Genomic DNA, 19725 nt, shown 5'->3' on the forward strand with positions numbered 1-19725 from the left:
TTTGGTTTGCCAAAAGGATGAACAACTTAGTCATTTTACTTAGGTTACATTGTACTTACCCTGCAGGTTTACCGCCACGTTTCACAATCCTGCTCGCCAATCAGGACATCATTGAGGGCAACAGTGTGTTTCTGCGCTGTGAGCTAAACAAACCTGCGAAATCAGTGGAGTGGAAAAAAGGAGGGTTGGTGCTGAAGCAAGGAAATAAGTACCAGATGAGGAAGAAGGATTTGCAGCTAGAGATGACTATTGGGGAAGTCACTCTCGAAGATGCTGGTGATTACACCTGTATTTGCGGTGAAGAAACTACTACAGCTTGGCTCGCAGTGAATGGTCAGTATAGGTTTGTCAGTTGGTCAGTTTGTTCTTGCTTTATGGTGGATAGTCTTGGATAGATTTTAATTCAAAATGACTTTTAAAAACATGCGGGGAAGAGCTTACCTCTGCTCTCATCCAACATTTTGACACAGTTTAATAATGGTGGTCTGCTTGATAATTCCGAGATCGAGGGTTCAACTGACCTTCCTGTGTGGAGTTTGTAGGTTCTCCCCGTGCCTGCGTGGGTTTTTTCCAGTACTCTGGTTTCTTCCCACGAGCAAAAAACAAGCCCCTAGCCTAGGTATGAGTGTGAGCATGAATGGTTCTCCTTTTTCTCCTTGTGCCCTGTGATTGGCTGCCCACCAATCCAAGCTGTCCCCAGCCTGGCACCTGTTGTTGCCTGAGATAGGCTCTAGCACCCCCTGCTACCAGGATAAGCAGTACAGAAAACAAATGAATTTTAGTTTGATAGCCTGGTTTTGTAATACACTGAATTCAACATCGGTTATGAAAACTCAATCATACTCATTGTTCTTAAAGACGGTATGTTAGTGAGACCTCTGTTTGTTGATTCCCCATTAGAACGACCTGCCAAATTCCTCCATGAACTGAGTAATATTGAAGTGCAGGAGGGGAATGGGGTCTCACTTTGCTGCCAGCTCTCCAAAGCGGGGCTCGCTGTCCAGTGGATGAAGGGAGATGAAGTGTTGACCAATGATGAAAAGTACCAGCTCAAGCAGAGAGGCTCTACACTGGAACTGCTCATCCGAAAGAGTCAGCCTGAAGACAGTGGGACTTACAGCTGCGTTTGTGAAGACGTTAAAACTACTGCCACCATTATCATCACTGGTAAGAAAGAAATAAAGTTCTGTTATACAGTAAAATACAATGCATGCAGTATCGGTTTACCGTATATGTGGAATTGGACTGGGAGACTTTGACCCCGGATACATATTTGAATAATTGATTTTAAAAGCTCTCCATGATGATTCCAGGAAGTTAACATTTTCAGTTCTCTTTGGTGGTGAGTATATTTTTTATTGTGATCAGTAAGAGGACAATCCTGACTAGAATCCCACCAACAGCAATTCCAGTGACGTTCAAACAAAAGTTGAAGAACCAAGAAACGGTGGAGGAGAGCACCCTGACGCTCCACTGCGAGCTCACTAAGCCAGGAGTTCCTGTGGAGTGGAGAAAGGATGCTCAGCTCCTGATTGAGGGAGCAAAATATTTCATGAAGCAAGAGGGCAGGGGGTGTCAGATGCTTATCGCAGATTTAACGCTCAAGGATGCCGGGGAATACAGCTGCTCTGTTGGTACAGCAGTCACTTCAGCTGATATTAAAGTACGAGGTAGGCCTTTCTCAACCTGTTAGTCATGCAATGTAGGCACAATTGTTGTTGGACCTGCATTTATGGTGAACAGATCCAAAAGAAGGTATAGACAATCATAAAAAAACAACTAATGCCTACTTTGATTAGCTCGGAGTACATTTTAATTTGAAATGAATAGAATATATCCATATGAATCTCTACAACTATTCAGTGAAAACTGAAAAATTCAGGATAACACAATGATATCAGTAGTTGTATTCGAAGTAGAACATGGAAAATCAATACTATAAAGTCAAAATCAAATAATCTTGTAACACGCTCAAGCTCTAATGTTTATTTTTCATGTTTTTAGTGTCTTATAAAGCCTGAAAATGATGAGACACTTTTTAAAATCATAAAGCAATAATAAAAACAACTTATCATTCAAGAACTGAGAGTAGTGTCCTAAATCCTATAACATTCTAAAGTCTAAACGTTTCCAGAGAGAGAGAGAGAGAGACAGAGATCTGTCTGATTTCTACGTGTTGCTTTTCCCAGCCCTTCCTGTCACTTTTAAGCAAGAAGTTCAAAATTTGGAAGTTAAGGAAGGAGACAGTGGAGTGTTCAGCTGTGAGTTGTCAAAACCCGGAGCTTCGGTTGACTGGAGGAAAGGAAGAGTGGTCCTGAAGCCTGGCTGGAAATATGAAATGAAACGGGAGGGAAACTTGACCCAACTGTTTGTCAACAACGTTGAGGAGAGTGATGCTGGGAAATACACTTGCAAGACTCAAGACAGTCAATCTACTGCTGAGCTCACAGTAAAAGGTGAATGATCTGACATTGACTTTTATACATCAAGATAACCCGTACTAATGTTCAGCCCAAAATGTATTTTCAGCACCACCCGTCACATTTAAAACCAAATTGAAGAATCTGCAAGTAGAGGAGGAAAACAGTGTGACGTTGACATGTGAACTTTCCAAACCCGGTCTTTCTGTCGAGTGGAGAAAAGACCAAGAGCTGCTTAAGAATAATTTCAAGTATCAGCTAAGAAATCGGAACAGCATAATGGAGCTCACCATCAAGAACACTCAATTGGAAGACAGTGGATTCTACAGCTGTATCTATGGCGATAGCAAGACCGTAGCCAACGTCACTGTTACACGTGAGATGTGGTTACTACTGCGTGTGCAACAAAAAAAGTGTGTTGTGAAATACTCTATTACATATTTTCTCTCATGTTCACAGCAATTCCACTCACCTTTAAGTTGGGTCTAAAGAACCAGGAGGCTGCTGAGGGAGGCAACGTGACCCTACGGTGTGAACTATCTAGAACTGGGATGTCTGTTCAGTGGTGGAAGGGGGAGGACCAGCTCCACCAAGGGGGGAGGTACAGGATGAGTCTGAAGGAGAACATAGCTGAGATGAGCATCAAAAACATCTTGCCAGAGGATGTAGGGGAGTACAGTTGTGTCTTCGGCGATCAAAAGACCACCGCTGAAGTGAACGTAAGAGGTATTGAACATTCTTATGTTTTCCTGCACAATCTTGTTTGCGCTAGAACTTTATCACGTTTGGTACAAAGCGTAGGGAATTGGGATTAGTATTATTATTACACTGGTGTTACAGCTAGCTTGCCAAAAGTGGGAGGAAGTGGCTCCAGTTTTTTACCCATGTCTACAACCAAGGGAATTTCCCGAATACGGGATGAAATAAAGTTCGAATCTAATCTAATCTAAGACGTAGTACCTGGAGAAAACCCAGGCAGAGAACAGGTCCGCTCTACTAACTAAAACTAAATGGATAAAATATTTTTTGTTGCAAATTTAAGAAATGTTCTTATTCTTGAGAGCAGCATAGTCTACGTGTTAACTGTCTAATGCATATTTTAATTGTATATTTGTAAACAGTTCCGTTATTCAAAGGTGAAATCATCTACAATAACAGAAAAGCTATATAATACTTTTTTTTCTTATTCTCGTGCCAGCGGCAGCATCCGTGTTCTTTGAGAAGGAACTGGAAAACCAAGCCGTGATGGAAGGCAAATCTGTGATGCTGTCATGTGAAGTTTCCAGTGCCAATGTCCCAGTAACTTGGAAGAAGGACAATACTACTCTTGAAGTAGGGGAACGACTAACTATTCTGAAAAAAGGGCCATTACATATGCTTGAGATCAAGCAGTTGAGCCTGGAGGATGCCGGCGAATACTGTTGCATCTCCAGGGGCAAGAAGACCACTGCCAAGTTGATAGTAAGGGGTATGCGGAAACACAAAAATAGCCTCCTGATTTTTATTAAAAGGTGTAACAATAGCCCACTCCATCGCTACTAAAGTAACTTTCTCCATCTTTCAATTTCACAGAGCGAGTGCAAATTGTTACAGAGCTTAAAGACCTTACAGTGACAGCGGGGGAAGACGCCATATTTGTTTGCGAGCTAAGCCACGCCAATGTGAATGAGGGTGCGTGGTGGCTGGGCTCCAATCCACTTCAAAAGAACGAAATGAACCAGATGACGTGCCGGGGACGCCAACACCGGCTTGTCCTCACCATGACAACACCGGATGAAACAGGAATTGTGGCATTCGTGGTTGGGGAGGAAAGAACATCAGCCAATCTTCTAGTGGTCCCCAAGTCCAAAGGTGAGGAGTGACATACCATGTTGTGATTATTTCTTCATCTAAAATAAATGTTTTACTTTTTAGTTTTATTTGAGGAGAAGCCTCAAGATGTCCTCATATTGGAAGGAGAACTTGCTACTTTGTCTTGCACAATCTCTGATTTTTCCACCAATGTTACTTGGACGCGCAACCATATTCCTCTCCAAAACAGCGATAAATTTGAGATACGTAAGGAAGGAAAGGTTAACTTGCTGCTGATTCACGCAGTGGAGCCACTGGATGCAGGAATTTACTCCTGCGATACAGGGGATGTGCAGGCCAGTGCCAAGCTTACCGTCAAAGGTGATGATTCATGATGTTTTTCAGCTTTAGAAAGGGATGGTGTGTTCATTTCTGCCATTCCGTCTCTTCTCCAGAGCTACCTCCATTCTTTCAAGAAGAGTTGCAAAGTGTTGAGACGGAGGAGGGAAGCTCGGCCGTCCTGTACTGCGAGCTGTCCAAACTCGGGCTGCCGGTACAATGGAAGAAGAACAGATTGCCGCTGAGGGCTGGAAGGAAGTATGAGATGAAACAAGATGGTTGTTTCCTCCAGCTTCACATCAAGGATCTTAGAATTGAGGACAGTGGCAGTTACATGTGTCAAGCAGGGAATGCAGAAACAATGGCCACTGTAACGGTCAAAGGTAGGGTCCAAATGTAAATCTATTTTTTTTTCATAATGCAATCATGGCTGATGGTGAACATTTTTCTTCAAAAAAAGCATTTCACAAAGTCCTCACATTTATAAAATGTCAATGGGTGGGTTTCGACCTTCCTATGTGGAGTTTACATTGCTCTATTGAACAAATGGTAAAACGGATTGGTGGACGAACGGGCTTTATGAGCATTTTTTTGTCTTTGTTTTCTATGATTACCCAGAGTTACCCCCATTCTTCAAAAAAGATTTGCGAAATGTGCGGGTGGATGAGGGAGAAACAGCTACTTTCAGCGGTGAGCTTTCCAAACCGTGTGCATCAGTGCAATGGAAAAAGAACAAACTGCCTCTGAGGGCCAACATGAAATATGAGATGCAACAAGATGGCTGCCTTCTTCAGCTTATCATAACAGACCTCAAACCTGAAGACAGTGGCAGCTACTCATGTCACGTAGGAAGTATAGAATCATATGGAACTTTGACAGTAAAAGGTAGGTTCACTTTTCCTTTTTTTCCTTTTGTCTTCTTTCTTATTGCTGAGAGCTTCCTGCTCTTGAATCAAATCTTTCCTAGAACTACAGCCATTTTTCAAAGAAAACATACAAAATGTACGAGCAGAGGAGGGAGGCAGTGCCTCCTTGTGCTGTAAGATCTCAAAGCCAAACACTGTAATACAATGGAAGAAGAATAAAGTGCTACTGAGAGCAAGCAACAAGTATGAGATGAAACAGGATGGCTGCCTCCTCCAGCTTAACATAAAGGAGCTCAAACCCGAGGACAGTGGAAGTTACACCTGTCAAGCAGGGAATACAGAGACCACAGCAACCGTGTCAGTAAAAGGTACTTTAAAAGTTGACTACTTTTAGTACTGGTTTAGTTATATTTGGATGTTATTCATATGACCGAGTCACTGAAAAGTGTTAACTTTCACAGAGCTTCCTCCATTCTTTGTGACAAACCTGCAAAATGTTGAGGTGGAGGAGGAGGGTTCCATCTCCCTGTCTTGTGAGCTATCCAAACCAGTAGCAGAAGTCCAATGGATGAAAAACCGGCTACGGCTAAGAGCCAACAGCAAGTACGAGATGAAACAAGATGGTTGCTTTCTTCATCTCGAAATCATTGATGCCAAACTTGAGGATAGGGGTAATTATACTTGTGAAGCAGGAAACGCAGAAACCACGGCGACCGTTTCTGTGAGAGGTGGGTCACCTGGATAAAAGCCTTGTTTATATATATACATTATTTAATATTATGTCCCTTGCTACTCATTTCATATTCCATGGAATTGTTCTCCAGAACTTCCAGTTACATTCAAAGCAGAATTGCAACATGTGGAGGCAATGGAAGGAGATACCACAATCTTATGCTGTCAACTTTCTAAACCTGGCGTGTCGATACAATGGAGGAAGAACGGGTTACCTCTGAGGGCAAATAGGAAGTATGCAATGAAACAAGAGGGCTGTCTCATTCAACTAAACATTATGGACCTCAAACCTGAAGATGAAGGAACCTACAAATGTCAAACAGAAAGTGCAGAGACTTCTGCAACTCTGGCAGTGAGAGGTATTTAGAGCAATATTTTCATTGAACATTGGAAATCATTTGATTTCATTATAACAATGCATGACTATTGTTGTAATGAGATCCCAAAACATCTCATTGTTTCCCCCAAAAGAGCTCCCATTATTCTTCAAAGAGCAATTGCAAAGTGTAGCGACAGAGGAAGGAATGGCCGTCTCTTTGCAATGTGAGCTTTCCAAACCTGGGATACCAGTGCAATGGAAGAAGAACAAGATGCCACTAAAGGGCAATGGAAAGTTTGAGATGACCCAAGATGGTGCCTGGCTGCAGCTCAAAATCAGTGACCTCAAGCCTGAAGATGGTGGTAACTACACATGTCAAGCAGGAAGTGCGGAGACTCTGGCAACTTTATCTGTAAAAGGTGAGGAGGAATGTGTAAAGCTGAGTTAAAGGCATTGCTCCCTGCTTCCATTTATCATTGATTACACTGATCAATTTTATACTTAACACTGTTACATTTGATACTTTAACCAATCCTTCTCCAGAACGTCCAGTTTCATTCAAAGTTGGCCTGCAAAGTGTAGAGGCAGAAGAAGGAGAGACGGCTCTTCTGTGCTGCGAGTTGTCTAAACCTGGTGTGGCAGTGCAATGGAAAAAGAACCGACTGCTTTTGAGGGAAAACAGGAAGTACGAGATGAAACAAGATGGCTGTCTTATCCAACTCTTTATCAAGGACCTCAGACCTGAGGAAAGTGGAAGCTACACATGTCATGCAGGGAGTGCAGAGACATCTGCCACTGTAGTTGTGAGAGGTATTTTCAATTTATACATGTGCATATAGCTCTCTAAATTGGGATAGGATCCAGCACCCCCACGAGGTTAAGCGAAGCGGAAAATGAATGAACATGCACGTGTAATTAACTGAAAAACATTCTAACTGAATGAAGAAAGTGGGTCAAAAGATACTTCAAAATCATTTTGTGATGTTTAAAAAATTAGAAACTGACACCAAAAATCATACATTTGTTCAATTATTTTTTCATCTCATGATGTATTTATTTTTTATTTTTTATAGAGCTTCCTTTAATTTTCAAAGAAAAATTAGAAAGCCTGGAAACAGAGGAGGGAAATTCAATCTCTTTATGTTGTGAACTGTCTAAATCTGGAGTGCCAGTGCAATGGAAGAAAAATAGACTGCCACTGAGGGCCAACAAGAAGTATGAGATGATACAAAAAGGATGCTTTCTGCAACTCAACATCAAGGACGTCAGAGCAGAGGACGGTGGTACTTACACGTGTCAAGCAGGAAGTATTGAGACGACAGCAAGTTTGTCAGTGAAAGGTGTGTATGAATTTCAGATTTTGGTTGTGCAGTTGCCCTTTAGTAGAGTTATCTTTTTCAACTTTACTAAAATAAATTAAAAATATATAGACCATTTTTTTACTTAGGTCAACAATGTCTTGTGTGTCTGTCCTGCTACTGCAACCAAGAAATTTCCCGAATACGGGATGAAATAAAGTTCTAATCTAATCTAATCTAAATGTTTATCCAATTGTAACGTGTATTCCTATGCACTGTAAAATAAAATAAGTTTTTGTCAATAAATTTAAAAAAAATTCAAAATCATCCTTTTGACCATGCAGATTACATGTATTGTTAGTCAAAGTTGGCTGTGTTGAGAATATATAAATTTACGTGGAAGGAGTATTAGAATTTAGGTTCTTTCTTCTGATAGCGTTTTCACTCGGTTTGGTCTCATTCACCTTGCGTCACCTAATTTTGTCAGTCAGTGTCATCTTCGGTTTGAATCCCCCCAGAACTCCCACCGCAGTTTGTGATAGAGCTCAAAAACGTAGAAGTCGAGGAGGGAGCTTCATCCTCGCTATGCTGTGAGCTGTCTAAACCTGGAATGCAAGTGCAGTGGAAGAAGAACAGATTACCTCTGAGGGCCAACACAAAGTATGAGATGAAACAAGATGGCTGTCTCCTGCAACTCAACATCAAGGACCTCAAACCTGAGGACAGTGGAAGTTACTCATGTCAAGCAGGATGTGCAGAGACTGTAGCCACTTTATCAGTGAAAGGTGCGTAAATATAGAGTTTCAGTATTTCAATATTCTCCGTCATCGTCATGCTATCTCTTGTTGTTGAATTCCCCCAGAGTTGCCATCGTTGTTTGTAAAAGATCTGCAAAACATAGAGGTGGAAGAGGGAGGTTCAATCTCTCTGTACTGTGAGCTGTCCAAACCTGTTGACAAAGTGCAGTGGAAGAAGAACAGGTTACCACTCAGGGCCAACAAGAAGTGTGAAATGAAACAAGATGGCTGTCTCCTCCAACTGGACATCAAGGATCTCAAACCTGAGGACAGTGGGAGTTACTCGTGTCAAGCAGGAAGCGCTGTGACTACGGCCACTTTATCAGTGAAAGGTGCACGAATTGTAGAAGTTGGGTATTTCAATCACAATGCGAAACTTACCATTTATCGTCATGTTGAATTCCCCCAGAGCTGCCACCGTTGTTTGTGAAAGATCTACAAAGCTTGGAGGTAGAAGAGGGCGGTTCCATCTCTTTATGCTGTGAGCTGTCCAAACCTGGAGTGCAAGTGCAGTGGAAGAAGAACAGGCTGCCTCTGCGGGCCAGCCGAAACTATGAGATCAAGCAAGATGGCTGCCTTCTGCAGCTCAACATCAAGGAACTTAAGCCAGGGGACAGTGGGATCTACGCGTGTCAAGCAGGAAAAGCAGAAACCACTGCGACTGTTTCCGTAAAAGGTCTGTATGTAAATCAGGAAAATTGCGATCAAATCAATTATTATCTAACATGTGCCTATTTACCCAGAGGCCCTTCCACTGTTCAAGAAAAAGTTACAAAATATAGAGGCAGAGCAGGGAGCTACAGCTGTCCTGATTTGCGAGCTGTCTAAACCTGCAGTTTCAGTGCAGTGGAAAAAGAATACACTCCCGCTAAAAGTGAGCAGGAAGTATGAAACGAAACAGGATGGCTGCCTCCTCCATCTTCTCATAAAGGAACTTCATCCCGATGACAGTGGCAACTACACCTGTCAAGTGGGAAGTGCAGAGACCACTGCAACTCTCACTGTAAAAGGTGTGCATCACCTTAATACAGATTCCAAGTTCCCTGATACAGATAAATGATTTTTTGGTCATTTATATCTCGGATCTCAATTTGTGTATTATTTAAAGAGGCAAACTGTGACTGTACATTTTCATGTATTCCAGAACTGTCCATCTTTTTCAAGAAAGAATTACAAAACACAGAGACGGAGGAAGGAGCTACAGTTATCTTGTGCTGCGAACTGTCCACACCTAGAGTGTCAGTACAATGGAAAAAGAACAGAATGGCACTCAGAGCAAACCAGAAGTACGAAATGAAACAGGATGGCACTTTAGTCCAACTACATATCAAGGAGCTTAATCCAGAAGACAGTGGAAGTTACTTATGTCAAGCAGGGAGTGCCGAGACTACGGCGGAAGTCTCTGTAAAAGGTTGGTGCATCTAGTACACATACCTAAAATAGAAGTATGGCAACAAATTTGAAATTCTTTTTCATTCTGATATGTTTTCCCTTACTTTGAAATTTCTCCCTCTAGCACTTAAGACTACTCTACCAATAGAAGCACCTCCTGTGATACAGCCACGTACACGAAATACTGCTACTAAACCTGAGAATGTGCTTCAACCTGATGCTCACCCAATCCTTCCGGAGCCCAAGAAGAGGACGATGCGAAAAGCATCAATCACATCTTTAGAACAAGATGAAAAGCCATTTTCTAACATAAAACAGCCTATCCAGTCTTTGCCCAGAGAAATACAAGACCAAAAAGAGATCCAGGCTGAAAAATCCACTAAGACAGACTTTGATCCTGTTCATGCTTCAAACCGGCAGGAGGACATAACTACCCAAGATGGAGAGATTGGCAAAAGGCCATCAATGTTAGTTGAGAAGGAGCATACCACTGAAAGAGTTGACAAGGTAAACACACAACCAATGGACCGAAACACTAAGGCAGAAGTGACTCAGTTAGGTCTTGGGAACAATAGCGTTGATCAACAGAACGAGCTATTTCAATCTCTGGAAACGGATCCAAAGAAAAATGAAAAATCCAGACAAGTTGAGAAAATGACCCTACCAGAGACAACATTGTGGAAGAAAGTCGAGGAGGAGACGCCTTTAGTGACTTCCACTGGAAGCACGATCATAGAACAAGATGCAACTTTGACTATTGAGGAGAGTAAGGTATGTAAAACAAAAGAGGATGTGAAAGCACCTGTGAGATTAAAGGGAAAAGCTACAGTAGGAGGTGGAGTCTCTACAGAATGTTTTGTAAAAGGAACTGAGGCACTCTCACAGCCATCAAACTCTACAGTCAATGAATCCAATGTAGTAAATACACCAAGAAACCATGTAACCACAGAGGGAGTAGAAAAACAAATTACTAGAGAGCCACCTGTGAATCAGCTGGACATAAATTCTATAAAAGCATCCAAGCTGCCTGAAGATACACACGTGGAAAATAAAATAACTCCTCCAAAACCACCTGTGAGATCAAAAAGCAAAACAAGAACGGAGGGACAAATGTCAAGAGACACGGACACTGAGCAAGATGAACAACTGCCTCAACACAAAAAGACAACACGGCCTTTGAAAGAGGAACCGAAACCAGAGCAAAACCAGTCGGTGACAGTAAATACTGAAGGGGTGGAAAAGTTGGCGGTCCACAAACAGTTGATAAAACATCCAGTAAAGCCTATGAGAAAAGAATCTGAAACGGACAATGAAATGACTCCGAGTTCAAACGAAAGGAAAGAAGAAGACGCACAAGTGACGGAAGATATTCCTCTACTCTATATCTCTGAAGATGAAACGTTCTCAGAAGCTTTGACCGAGATCCCGGCTGACTCTAGCCTTATCCAACATGGTGGCTTCCTTAATGAAACACCAAAGCCGCCCTACACTCTTCAGGAGATGGTAAAGGATGCCCCACCAGAGATTGACATCATTCCTGAAGATGAATCACACATGCAGCAGGCTACCGTCAAGTTCCAGACCCCTTTCAAAGGTTACGAAATGGAAAAAGATTCAAAACCGATTTTCAAAGAAGTCTTCAAGAACCAGTGCATAGATGTTAATAATACACTCAGTTTACAGTGTAACGTAGAAGGACGGTATGACAGCGTGCGGTGGCTTAAAGACGGTCAACCAATCAGTGGTGATAAACGCCATTCAATCGAGGCCACAGATGGCGGCTTATGCTCTCTTGTAATCACAGACGTGACCCCGAGTGACAGTGGCATTTACACATGCGAGGTGGTCAATAAATTTGGCGTCACGTCCTACAATGGAAACGTAACGGTGGTTACTGCTCCGACAGTGGGCAAGCCCACGCATCCACCGCTGGCTGCAATTACGCCATTGCAGTTGGCTCCTCTGAGATCTGAGGACGAAACGCAGACTCCAAGTCAGGCACCTTCTGCAAGTGATGCTGATAACTATGTGGAGAATGTGGACGTCTCTCTGTGGGAGGCCTACAACCTGACAGAGCAACACTTCCAGATGAGCCGACAAGAGAGGAGACCGTCGTCTCTCATCGCCACCAGTTCCAGTGAGCATTCCGGTCAGTTAAGTCCCATTTTCTTGATTAAAACGTCTTTCCTCAACAGTGTCAAGCCCGTCTGATTATGACACGGCACCAGATATTATGGAACCCGACGAAATGACGACCTCTCCACCAAAGTATGCATACTAGATTAGATGCTTTCTTTCATTTGCATGATGATAACTTGTTCCATGAAAACTCTTCCAGGGAGGTTACTGGGTTAGTAGACCAAATACCTCCAAAGGACTTGGAGCAACAATTCCCTGGTCCCTTCAATGTCAAGAATTCACTGCAAGTTAAAGGTCAGCAATTTTATCATTACAGTTTTCCATGTTTTACAGGATGAAGCCCTTTTAAGTCAATACTCAACTAGTTGTTGGTCTTCCTTTTGTGTTTCTGGACGCTAACTATAAGACCAACTCCTCCATAAAACATAAATTGACTTGAAACTTGGCAATAATGTAGCACATGGGTGTCCAAACTAAAGGTTTTCTGCAGGTTTTCATTCCAACCAATGAAGAGGATAAATTTTTGCTAATCTGGTGTCTTAAAAGTGCAATCTTAATCAGGTGTGTTAAATTCAATTGTGTATTCATAGGCACCCAGGAAGACCGAATGTTGACCCCATCTCCCAAACACCATAGGGCATACACACCTTTAACCAGCACTGTGTCTGGATCAGAATCTGAAGGGGAAGCAGATCAGCGCGAGGTTCGCTATTTGATTGTGTGTTTTTTTTGCGTGTGCTGAAATAACCCAGTTGCCAGGAAATAAAATAATTTTATCAAAGATAGATGATATGATATAACTCCTAGTGTGTGAGTTGAGCGAAAGATAGACAAGTGAGACAGTTAGAAGGGCAGTGTATTAATTTGTACATTTTACTGTTAAACTTCTAGATATTTGAAATGTATGTGGCTCGAGTAGACTGCAACCCCAACTGCGGAACCAAGGACAGTTTCCTACTGAAGGAGGGTCAGTACATGGAGGTTTTAGACTCGGTTCATCCAGACAAATGGCTTGTAAGAACCAAGCCCACCAAATCCAACCCTGCTAGACAGGGATGGGTGTGTCCAGCCTACCTGGAGAAGAGGAGAAAGGTTAGATGCTAGTTTTTTTTGTTTTCATGAAGACTAACGTAGTAAATACGTTTGTAATGCGTATTGGGGAAGACACATTTTGCAGACCGTTTTTTATTTTTTTAACAGGAAGCATTCACACAACTGAGAACACCCCAAGAGGATCTTGATGGAATTGGTTCCACAGGAGAAGAGTACAGGAAGGCTTTAAGGTTTGTTTATATTGTAGCGCAATGATCTCATAATTGTCTTTTTTTCTGTTACTCTGATGGCTAAAACCACGTTTTTATAAACAACATTTTTAGCCAACTAATTCAAGGTCTGATTGACGGCGAAGAGGAGTTTGTGAAGGAAATGAAGATGTTCATTTCTCATCCACTAAATTACTTGGATTCAAGCCATCATGTCCCAATCAACATCGTCAACCAGAAAGATATTATTTTCAGAAATATAAAGGACATTGTTCTTCTCCACGAAAAGTAAATATGCATTACGCAGTACACAGTCCATATATTCACCCAAATGATTAAACTCAAAGAATATAAGCAGTAGAATATCATTTGTTTTCTGTGATTTATTTGCTGCGGTTTCAGGTCTATTCTCCCCAGTTTGAGAGAATGTGCCACTGACGATGATGTTGCCATGCATCTTATCCAGCACTCAGATGACCTTGAAAAATATGTTCACTACATTTTGGGACAACCACAGGCAGAGGCCTGCATCGCCGATAAAGGAACACAACAGTATCTTAAAGTGCGTGCCGTCACTATTTGTCTGTAACAGAAGTTGATGAATGTCATTTTGAGGGGCATTCCTTGCTAAATTACAGGAATTGCCAGGATCTGGCAGACCTGAGGCCCCTGTCATAGATACCCTGACTTTTCTCCAGCGACCAGTCGAAAGGATGCAGACATATCAAGCATTAATGAAGGTCACTGATCTATGTGGTTAGTCATTTTCAAGCAGGTTTTGAATGCGCATTGTATTGGTAGGAATTAATTAAGAACAAGGCAAAAAGTGGGCAAAACTGCTGCCTGTTGGAGGATGCTTTCTCCCTCGTGGCCTGCCTCCCTTGGAGATCAGACAACCTTCACCAGGTGACCCTCATTGAGAACTACCCTGGCCCTTTGCCCGCCCTGGGTGAGCCTTTGCGGCAGGTAAGCACGAGTATCATTTTCATTGCAAAATAAAAGTAAGTATACATGTCGTAAGTTCAAAACGAGTTTTCTTTCTTTCTTCTCACTCCCAGGGAGCCTTCACGGTTTGGGATGAAGCTCCAGAGACAAAAAAGAACTCTAGAGGGCATCAGAGACAAGTCTTTCTATTCAAGGAATGCATTGTCCTATGCAAACTGAAAAAAGATGCCAGTAAAAACTGTGACACATACATCTTCAAGAATAAAATGAAGGTAATGGGAACACTTTTTGGTCACAATGCTTTGACCTAAAATTCCATGTTCCCTTTTTACTCTTTTAACTTCAGCTGAATGATATTGAGCTGAAGGAAACAACGGCATGTGATGAGAAAACGTGGGAGCTGTGGCATGAGCACAGGGGGTCGGTGCGGAGGTACACAATGCAGGCCCGTTCACCAATGGTCAAACTTTCCTGGCTCACGGACCTGAAGGATCTACAGCAACGATCCGTCCTGCCCACCAACAGTAGGTTTTCAGTGCTACTCAAACATTTGAATACTTGGCTATACGAGTACCACCATGAGTGCAAACATTAAGCAAGCAATAATACTATGTTTAGGTTTTAGGGGGAAAAAAGATGAATGAAATGGTAATTTACTTAAGGATTGAGTTCAATGTCAACTCAACTAGAAGTGACTCCTAAATATTGCATCTGAATCCTTTTTCCAATGTTCCCTGCCATGTTTGTATCCATCAATCAAATAAAAGACCCCCCTGTGTTTAAATCCACGCTGTCGGACTGCACCACTAAGATCGGACAGACCATCAAACTGAGCTGCAAAGTCGCCGGATCGCCTCAACCCGTCATCACTTGGCTCAAAGGTCAGAATGGATTAAAAATGTGACTTACGCTGCATCGCTCGTCGCTTTGCACAAACTGCATGTCTTCTCATCAGATGGCCTTGCGTTGGAGGATGACCCACGGCACATCATCACAGCTGACAGGTCGGGAACGTGCAGTCTGATCTTGGACAGCTTGACTGCAGAAGATGCTGGACAATATGTGTGCTATGCTACCAGCAGCATGGGGAGTGCTGGCACTCTGGCTACTCTTGTAGTGCAGGGTATGTACTATATCTCATGAGATATTGAATGGAAATATTTGACTATATCTTGAATATGCAAGGGATTTACTTTTTTATCCATATTTAAAAAACCCTCTCCCAGCTCCACCCAGATTTGTGCGTCGGCTTGAAAGTACTTGCCTGATTGAGAATGAAGACATCCAGTTTAGTTGTTCCACTCTCACAACTCCATTGCCCAAAATCAGGTTAGTATGCCATTTTTACAGCAATGCAAACTATAACTCATAATATGACTTGCATAATTGTATGAAAATACTGTAAAAGTGCATTTGTAAATATTTGAATTTCAAAAACAAATTCCTGAGTTGTGGGATCAGTGGTAAATTGCTGTTCTGTTTTGTGGGTTTAATGATAAGGGCAGAAATGTTGTTATTGTCCATTATAAAGCAATCGATGGCGTGGTATATGGTAAATGAATATTAGATCTAAACAATAATTATTAGAAGGGTAATCTGTCAAAACCATATGTATTTGTTTCTTAGGGGGAACATATGTGAAAAGCTCTTTTTATACCACTTCAACCAATTTAAACAGATATTATTTTTAAATCACTGTCACGGTTATGACAACCTAATCTGATTTTTATTTTTTCCTTAAATATTAGAATTACCTGTTTGTAAAGGCAGAATTCAGAACAATCTATTGGATTATTCTGAATGAAATAAAATTTGCCTTTTCAGGTGGATTAAGGATGACAACGAGTTGACGGACAAGCAAAAATATTCCGTATTGAATGACCCTCGAAGTGGAATATTATCTCTTACAGTCATAGGCGCAACGGAGGCTGATATCGGACTCTATGAGTGTGAGGTATGATGTTCCCGTGCTGCATGTACTTGTCAAATAGTCAATTTGCAGAGAAATCTCTGATGTGAAATATTCTGTTTGAGTTCAGCTTTCAAATGAGTTTGGATGTGTCAAGTGCAAGGCTGGACTGTGCCCCTCCTACGTTGCCCCAGATGAGTCAGACATTGAGCAGATACATGACTTGCCTCCAAAAGGTAGGAGAGTTCAAACTCTACGAGGTAATTATGCACACTATGCAACATACCGTAATTACTCGAATATAACACGCATATTTTTGCTATATAATTAATTCCAATAGTTGGGGGGGCGTGTTATAATCAAGAACTATTTTTTTTTGTTTTTTTTTTGTTTTTTTTTTTTTTGTCTTGATACATGGCCCTTAGCCTGGTGCTTTTTCTTGCCAAATAAATTGAATTGAAATTGAATTGAATAAAATAAATTACAAATTTTCGATCGAAAAAAGCATTGTCAAACTCACTTTGACGCACGGATTTTACGTCATCTCGTAAAGCCAATCGGATGATGTGTTGTGGGAGGAAGAGGAAGTGGATGAAGGAAGCGTGGACGTTGATAGGATTCTCAACGAAGAGATGTATGAGAGGACAGACAAAGAGAGAGAGGAACTCTTCATTTGAAGGATTCTAATGAATAAATTTGTTTGAACAAAACAATCGTGAAACGAAGAAAAAAAGGTAAGATTTCTGATTTTCGTCAGCGGGAAATTTTAGGTGCGCACTATATTCGAGTACTGCGTTTTTCCAGATTTTTTTGGCCCAAAATTACCTGCGTGTTATTTTCGAGTGCGCGTTATATTCGAGTAATTACGGTATACCAGAGTTTACATGCTATGTTCACCATGTTTTCTGACTTTATGGCATGAAATTCAATTAGGTTTTGGCGTGGCCATCCAAAAGATCCAAATCGTACTGAACTTGGCGGGTTCTGTCACATGGAATGGGCCTAAATTGTCCAACACAAATCAGGCAATGGTATTAATACAGTATTAATGAAATCTCATCATTCTGGAATCTAGCAAGCAGAAATCATGTTGGCTATCCTAATTGAGCCCAAACAGGAAAAGATTTGATTTCATATGAGAAAGTTGGGGAAGGAATTCTCTTTTTTTAAATATAGTGTGTATATAAATAATATAACAATGATATATGTAAATATTTGGTTTACGCTTTATGCAAGGAAGCAAGCACATGCCATCGTTTACAACACTCCATATTTATTCTCATCTTTTAATTCAGTCTTGTTGGACGCTTCATCCATTCTGTCTGTTATTCCATTTTGAGACATTACTTCTCTAATTCATTTCACATGCTTACATCTGAAATTTGTTTATTTAGCATTTAACTTACCAGCTTTTTAGGTTTATATTATATTCATTCCTGAAAGAAAATTGCTAGAATAAGTGCTCATTTAAAATTGAAATTACCGTAATGTACAAATGATACATTTGAACCACTGAGTAAAAGCCTTGCTTTACATAAGTTGATGTCATGCTACCAAAACAAAAAAAACGAATATATATGTATATATATATGTGTATATATATACATATATATATACATACATATATATACATATATATACACATACACATATATACATATATATACACATACACATACACATACACACACATATATATATATATATATATATATATATATATATATATATATATATATATATATATATATATATATATATATATATATATATATATATATTCTAGCTGTGTAAAATGGCATTGTTTTATTTATTTTTAAATTGTGCAGGTGTGGAGGTGTGGTTGGTGAGTTTTCAAAGATAACGCTGGTGTTAAGATTTTACTCTTTCATTCCCTTTTAACCTTCATCTTCTTCAGGGGGTTCTTCATGAGGGCCACTCCATGTAAGTCATCATTGTCAAGATAACATGTAACCTCTCAGTGTTTCCCTTTTTCCCCTTTCGTACACCCATGCCAACCTAACTCTTCACTACCACAAATACAAGATGGCCATGTGCTGGGCAGGTGTTCTCATACAGGATTGGGCTCATGCCCACATCTTGGTAATGTGGGGCGTATTAGAGTTTCACTAGCTTGGATCCAGCAGGTAAGGAATATGTTCCTGTTATGTGTTTCTTAGGTAATGTACATTTCATTTCAATATATCTCTGTTGAACCATTGGATTCATCAACCAACTGACATTCTGCATATTTCTAGATGCTGACTATGATGGATGGTCTTCTGCTTTTGTCAAGAAATGGCTGCAAACAGATTTCACTCCCTCCTCTATTGCAAATAAACTTTTGCCCTCCATTCAAGAACAGTGAGTAAAATCAAAGTATTTTAATGAGCATCCCTTGTACTTTAAGATTAATAACTTTGATTTTTCTAAAATTATATTTTCATTTTGTTATAATTATATAACCACACCTTGCATTTCGGTCTCGAGAGCTGAGTGTAGCATTGCAGAAGTTCGTCAGGCAGCATCCACTGATCAGCCAACACAGCCACAGCTTCCATGTTACGCTGAGGAGGAGGAAGAAATTTATATCGCCGAACAAATGGAGGAAATTACAGATGGTAGTCTTGCCCTTTATTTCTCTCTCGAAATTAACGCATGACTATTTTCAAATACCTAGTAATCCGGTCACTTTCTTTGCCATGCTCTACAGTTCCTCCCTTTATCCAAGTTTCCCCAGAAGACGTCTTTGTTGAACCTGGCCAAAATGCAACATTTACCGCTATTATTACAGGAAGGCCTACGCCACAGATACAGTGGTACAAGGTAGGAGTGATTGTGAGATTTAGCAGTACAGTAATTCCTTGTTTATCACGCTTGATAGGTTCCAAGACCTACCGGAATTTGGGACAGTGGTTTTATGGTGTCTATTTAACCATTTCATCTTAGTATTATTGTTCATACACTATGAATTTTTCATATAAATTTGGCGAATCGGTGCACACGCGTGCAGGGTGTCATCTATTGTTGTTTGGTTTAATGCGTTTTCTACTCTAAATTCATTGGAAGGCTTCATCGACTTGCTTAAATTATGTATTTAGTTATACAAGCCTGCCTACACATCCACACAATCATAATTTTATACCTCAAGGTCACCGTTTCAAAACTAATCATGACTTCATTTTAATTTTAACTACTGATAAACAGCATTTGTATTATAATGACATATTCTGATTACTTTGAACTATGCTCTATTCCTGGAGGATGGAGAAGAACTGAGAGCCAGTAAAAATGTGGAGATTGTTCAACATGCCGCCCGCTGCTCAGTAACCATCGTATGCCCAGAAGGGGAAGACAGTGGCATTTACACTTGCCTCTCCTACAATGACTCCGGCCATGTTTCGTGCCAGGCTCAGCTTACAGTGGAGGAAGGTGAGCCAATAGATTCTGGTTCTTTCTCAGGCTATGAAAAAGAAAAAAATATTCTGAGTTGTTAAATAGTACGCTGCCACTTTG

At 40.9% G+C, this 19725-nt stretch overlaps 1 protein-coding gene across 1 annotated transcript in view; it reads left to right on the top strand.

Annotated features, from left to right (window-relative positions):
• Positions 1–19725, top strand: part of obscna (obscurin, cytoskeletal calmodulin and titin-interacting RhoGEF a) — a 34304-nt gene that overhangs the window by 8087 nt on the left and 6492 nt on the right. Inside the window, exons 21-63 of the mRNA XM_077607575.1 lie at positions 44–333; positions 901–1167; positions 1404–1670; positions 2190–2456; positions 2530–2796; positions 2880–3146; positions 3619–3888; positions 3993–4271; positions 4335–4592; positions 4667–4933; positions 5169–5435; positions 5518–5784; positions 5878–6144; positions 6241–6507; positions 6620–6886; positions 7011–7277; positions 7541–7807; positions 8284–8550; positions 8628–8894; positions 8972–9238; positions 9306–9572; positions 9707–9973; positions 10079–12091; positions 12150–12222; positions 12293–12387; positions 12684–12796; positions 12985–13185; positions 13294–13376; positions 13470–13643; positions 13758–13917; positions 13994–14095; positions 14157–14321; positions 14414–14572; positions 14647–14824; positions 15068–15181; positions 15256–15423; positions 15527–15629; positions 16125–16254; positions 16340–16445; positions 18468–18573; positions 18700–18830; positions 18923–19035; positions 19473–19641. Of these exons, the coding sequence (XP_077463701.1) occupies positions 44–333; positions 901–1167; positions 1404–1670; positions 2190–2456; positions 2530–2796; positions 2880–3146; positions 3619–3888; positions 3993–4271; positions 4335–4592; positions 4667–4933; positions 5169–5435; positions 5518–5784; positions 5878–6144; positions 6241–6507; positions 6620–6886; positions 7011–7277; positions 7541–7807; positions 8284–8550; positions 8628–8894; positions 8972–9238; positions 9306–9572; positions 9707–9973; positions 10079–12091; positions 12150–12222; positions 12293–12387; positions 12684–12796; positions 12985–13185; positions 13294–13376; positions 13470–13643; positions 13758–13917; positions 13994–14095; positions 14157–14321; positions 14414–14572; positions 14647–14824; positions 15068–15181; positions 15256–15423; positions 15527–15629; positions 16125–16254; positions 16340–16445; positions 18468–18573; positions 18700–18830; positions 18923–19035; positions 19473–19641 (10559 nt within the window). The remainder of the gene's footprint in view (positions 1–43; positions 334–900; positions 1168–1403; positions 1671–2189; positions 2457–2529; positions 2797–2879; positions 3147–3618; positions 3889–3992; positions 4272–4334; positions 4593–4666; positions 4934–5168; positions 5436–5517; positions 5785–5877; positions 6145–6240; positions 6508–6619; positions 6887–7010; positions 7278–7540; positions 7808–8283; positions 8551–8627; positions 8895–8971; positions 9239–9305; positions 9573–9706; positions 9974–10078; positions 12092–12149; positions 12223–12292; positions 12388–12683; positions 12797–12984; positions 13186–13293; positions 13377–13469; positions 13644–13757; positions 13918–13993; positions 14096–14156; positions 14322–14413; positions 14573–14646; positions 14825–15067; positions 15182–15255; positions 15424–15526; positions 15630–16124; positions 16255–16339; positions 16446–18467; positions 18574–18699; positions 18831–18922; positions 19036–19472; positions 19642–19725) is intronic.

This window comes from Stigmatopora argus, chromosome 8 (genome assembly GCF_051989625.1).
Source record: "Stigmatopora argus isolate UIUO_Sarg chromosome 8, RoL_Sarg_1.0, whole genome shotgun sequence".
NCBI lineage: Eukaryota > Metazoa > Chordata > Actinopteri > Syngnathiformes > Syngnathidae > Stigmatopora > Stigmatopora argus.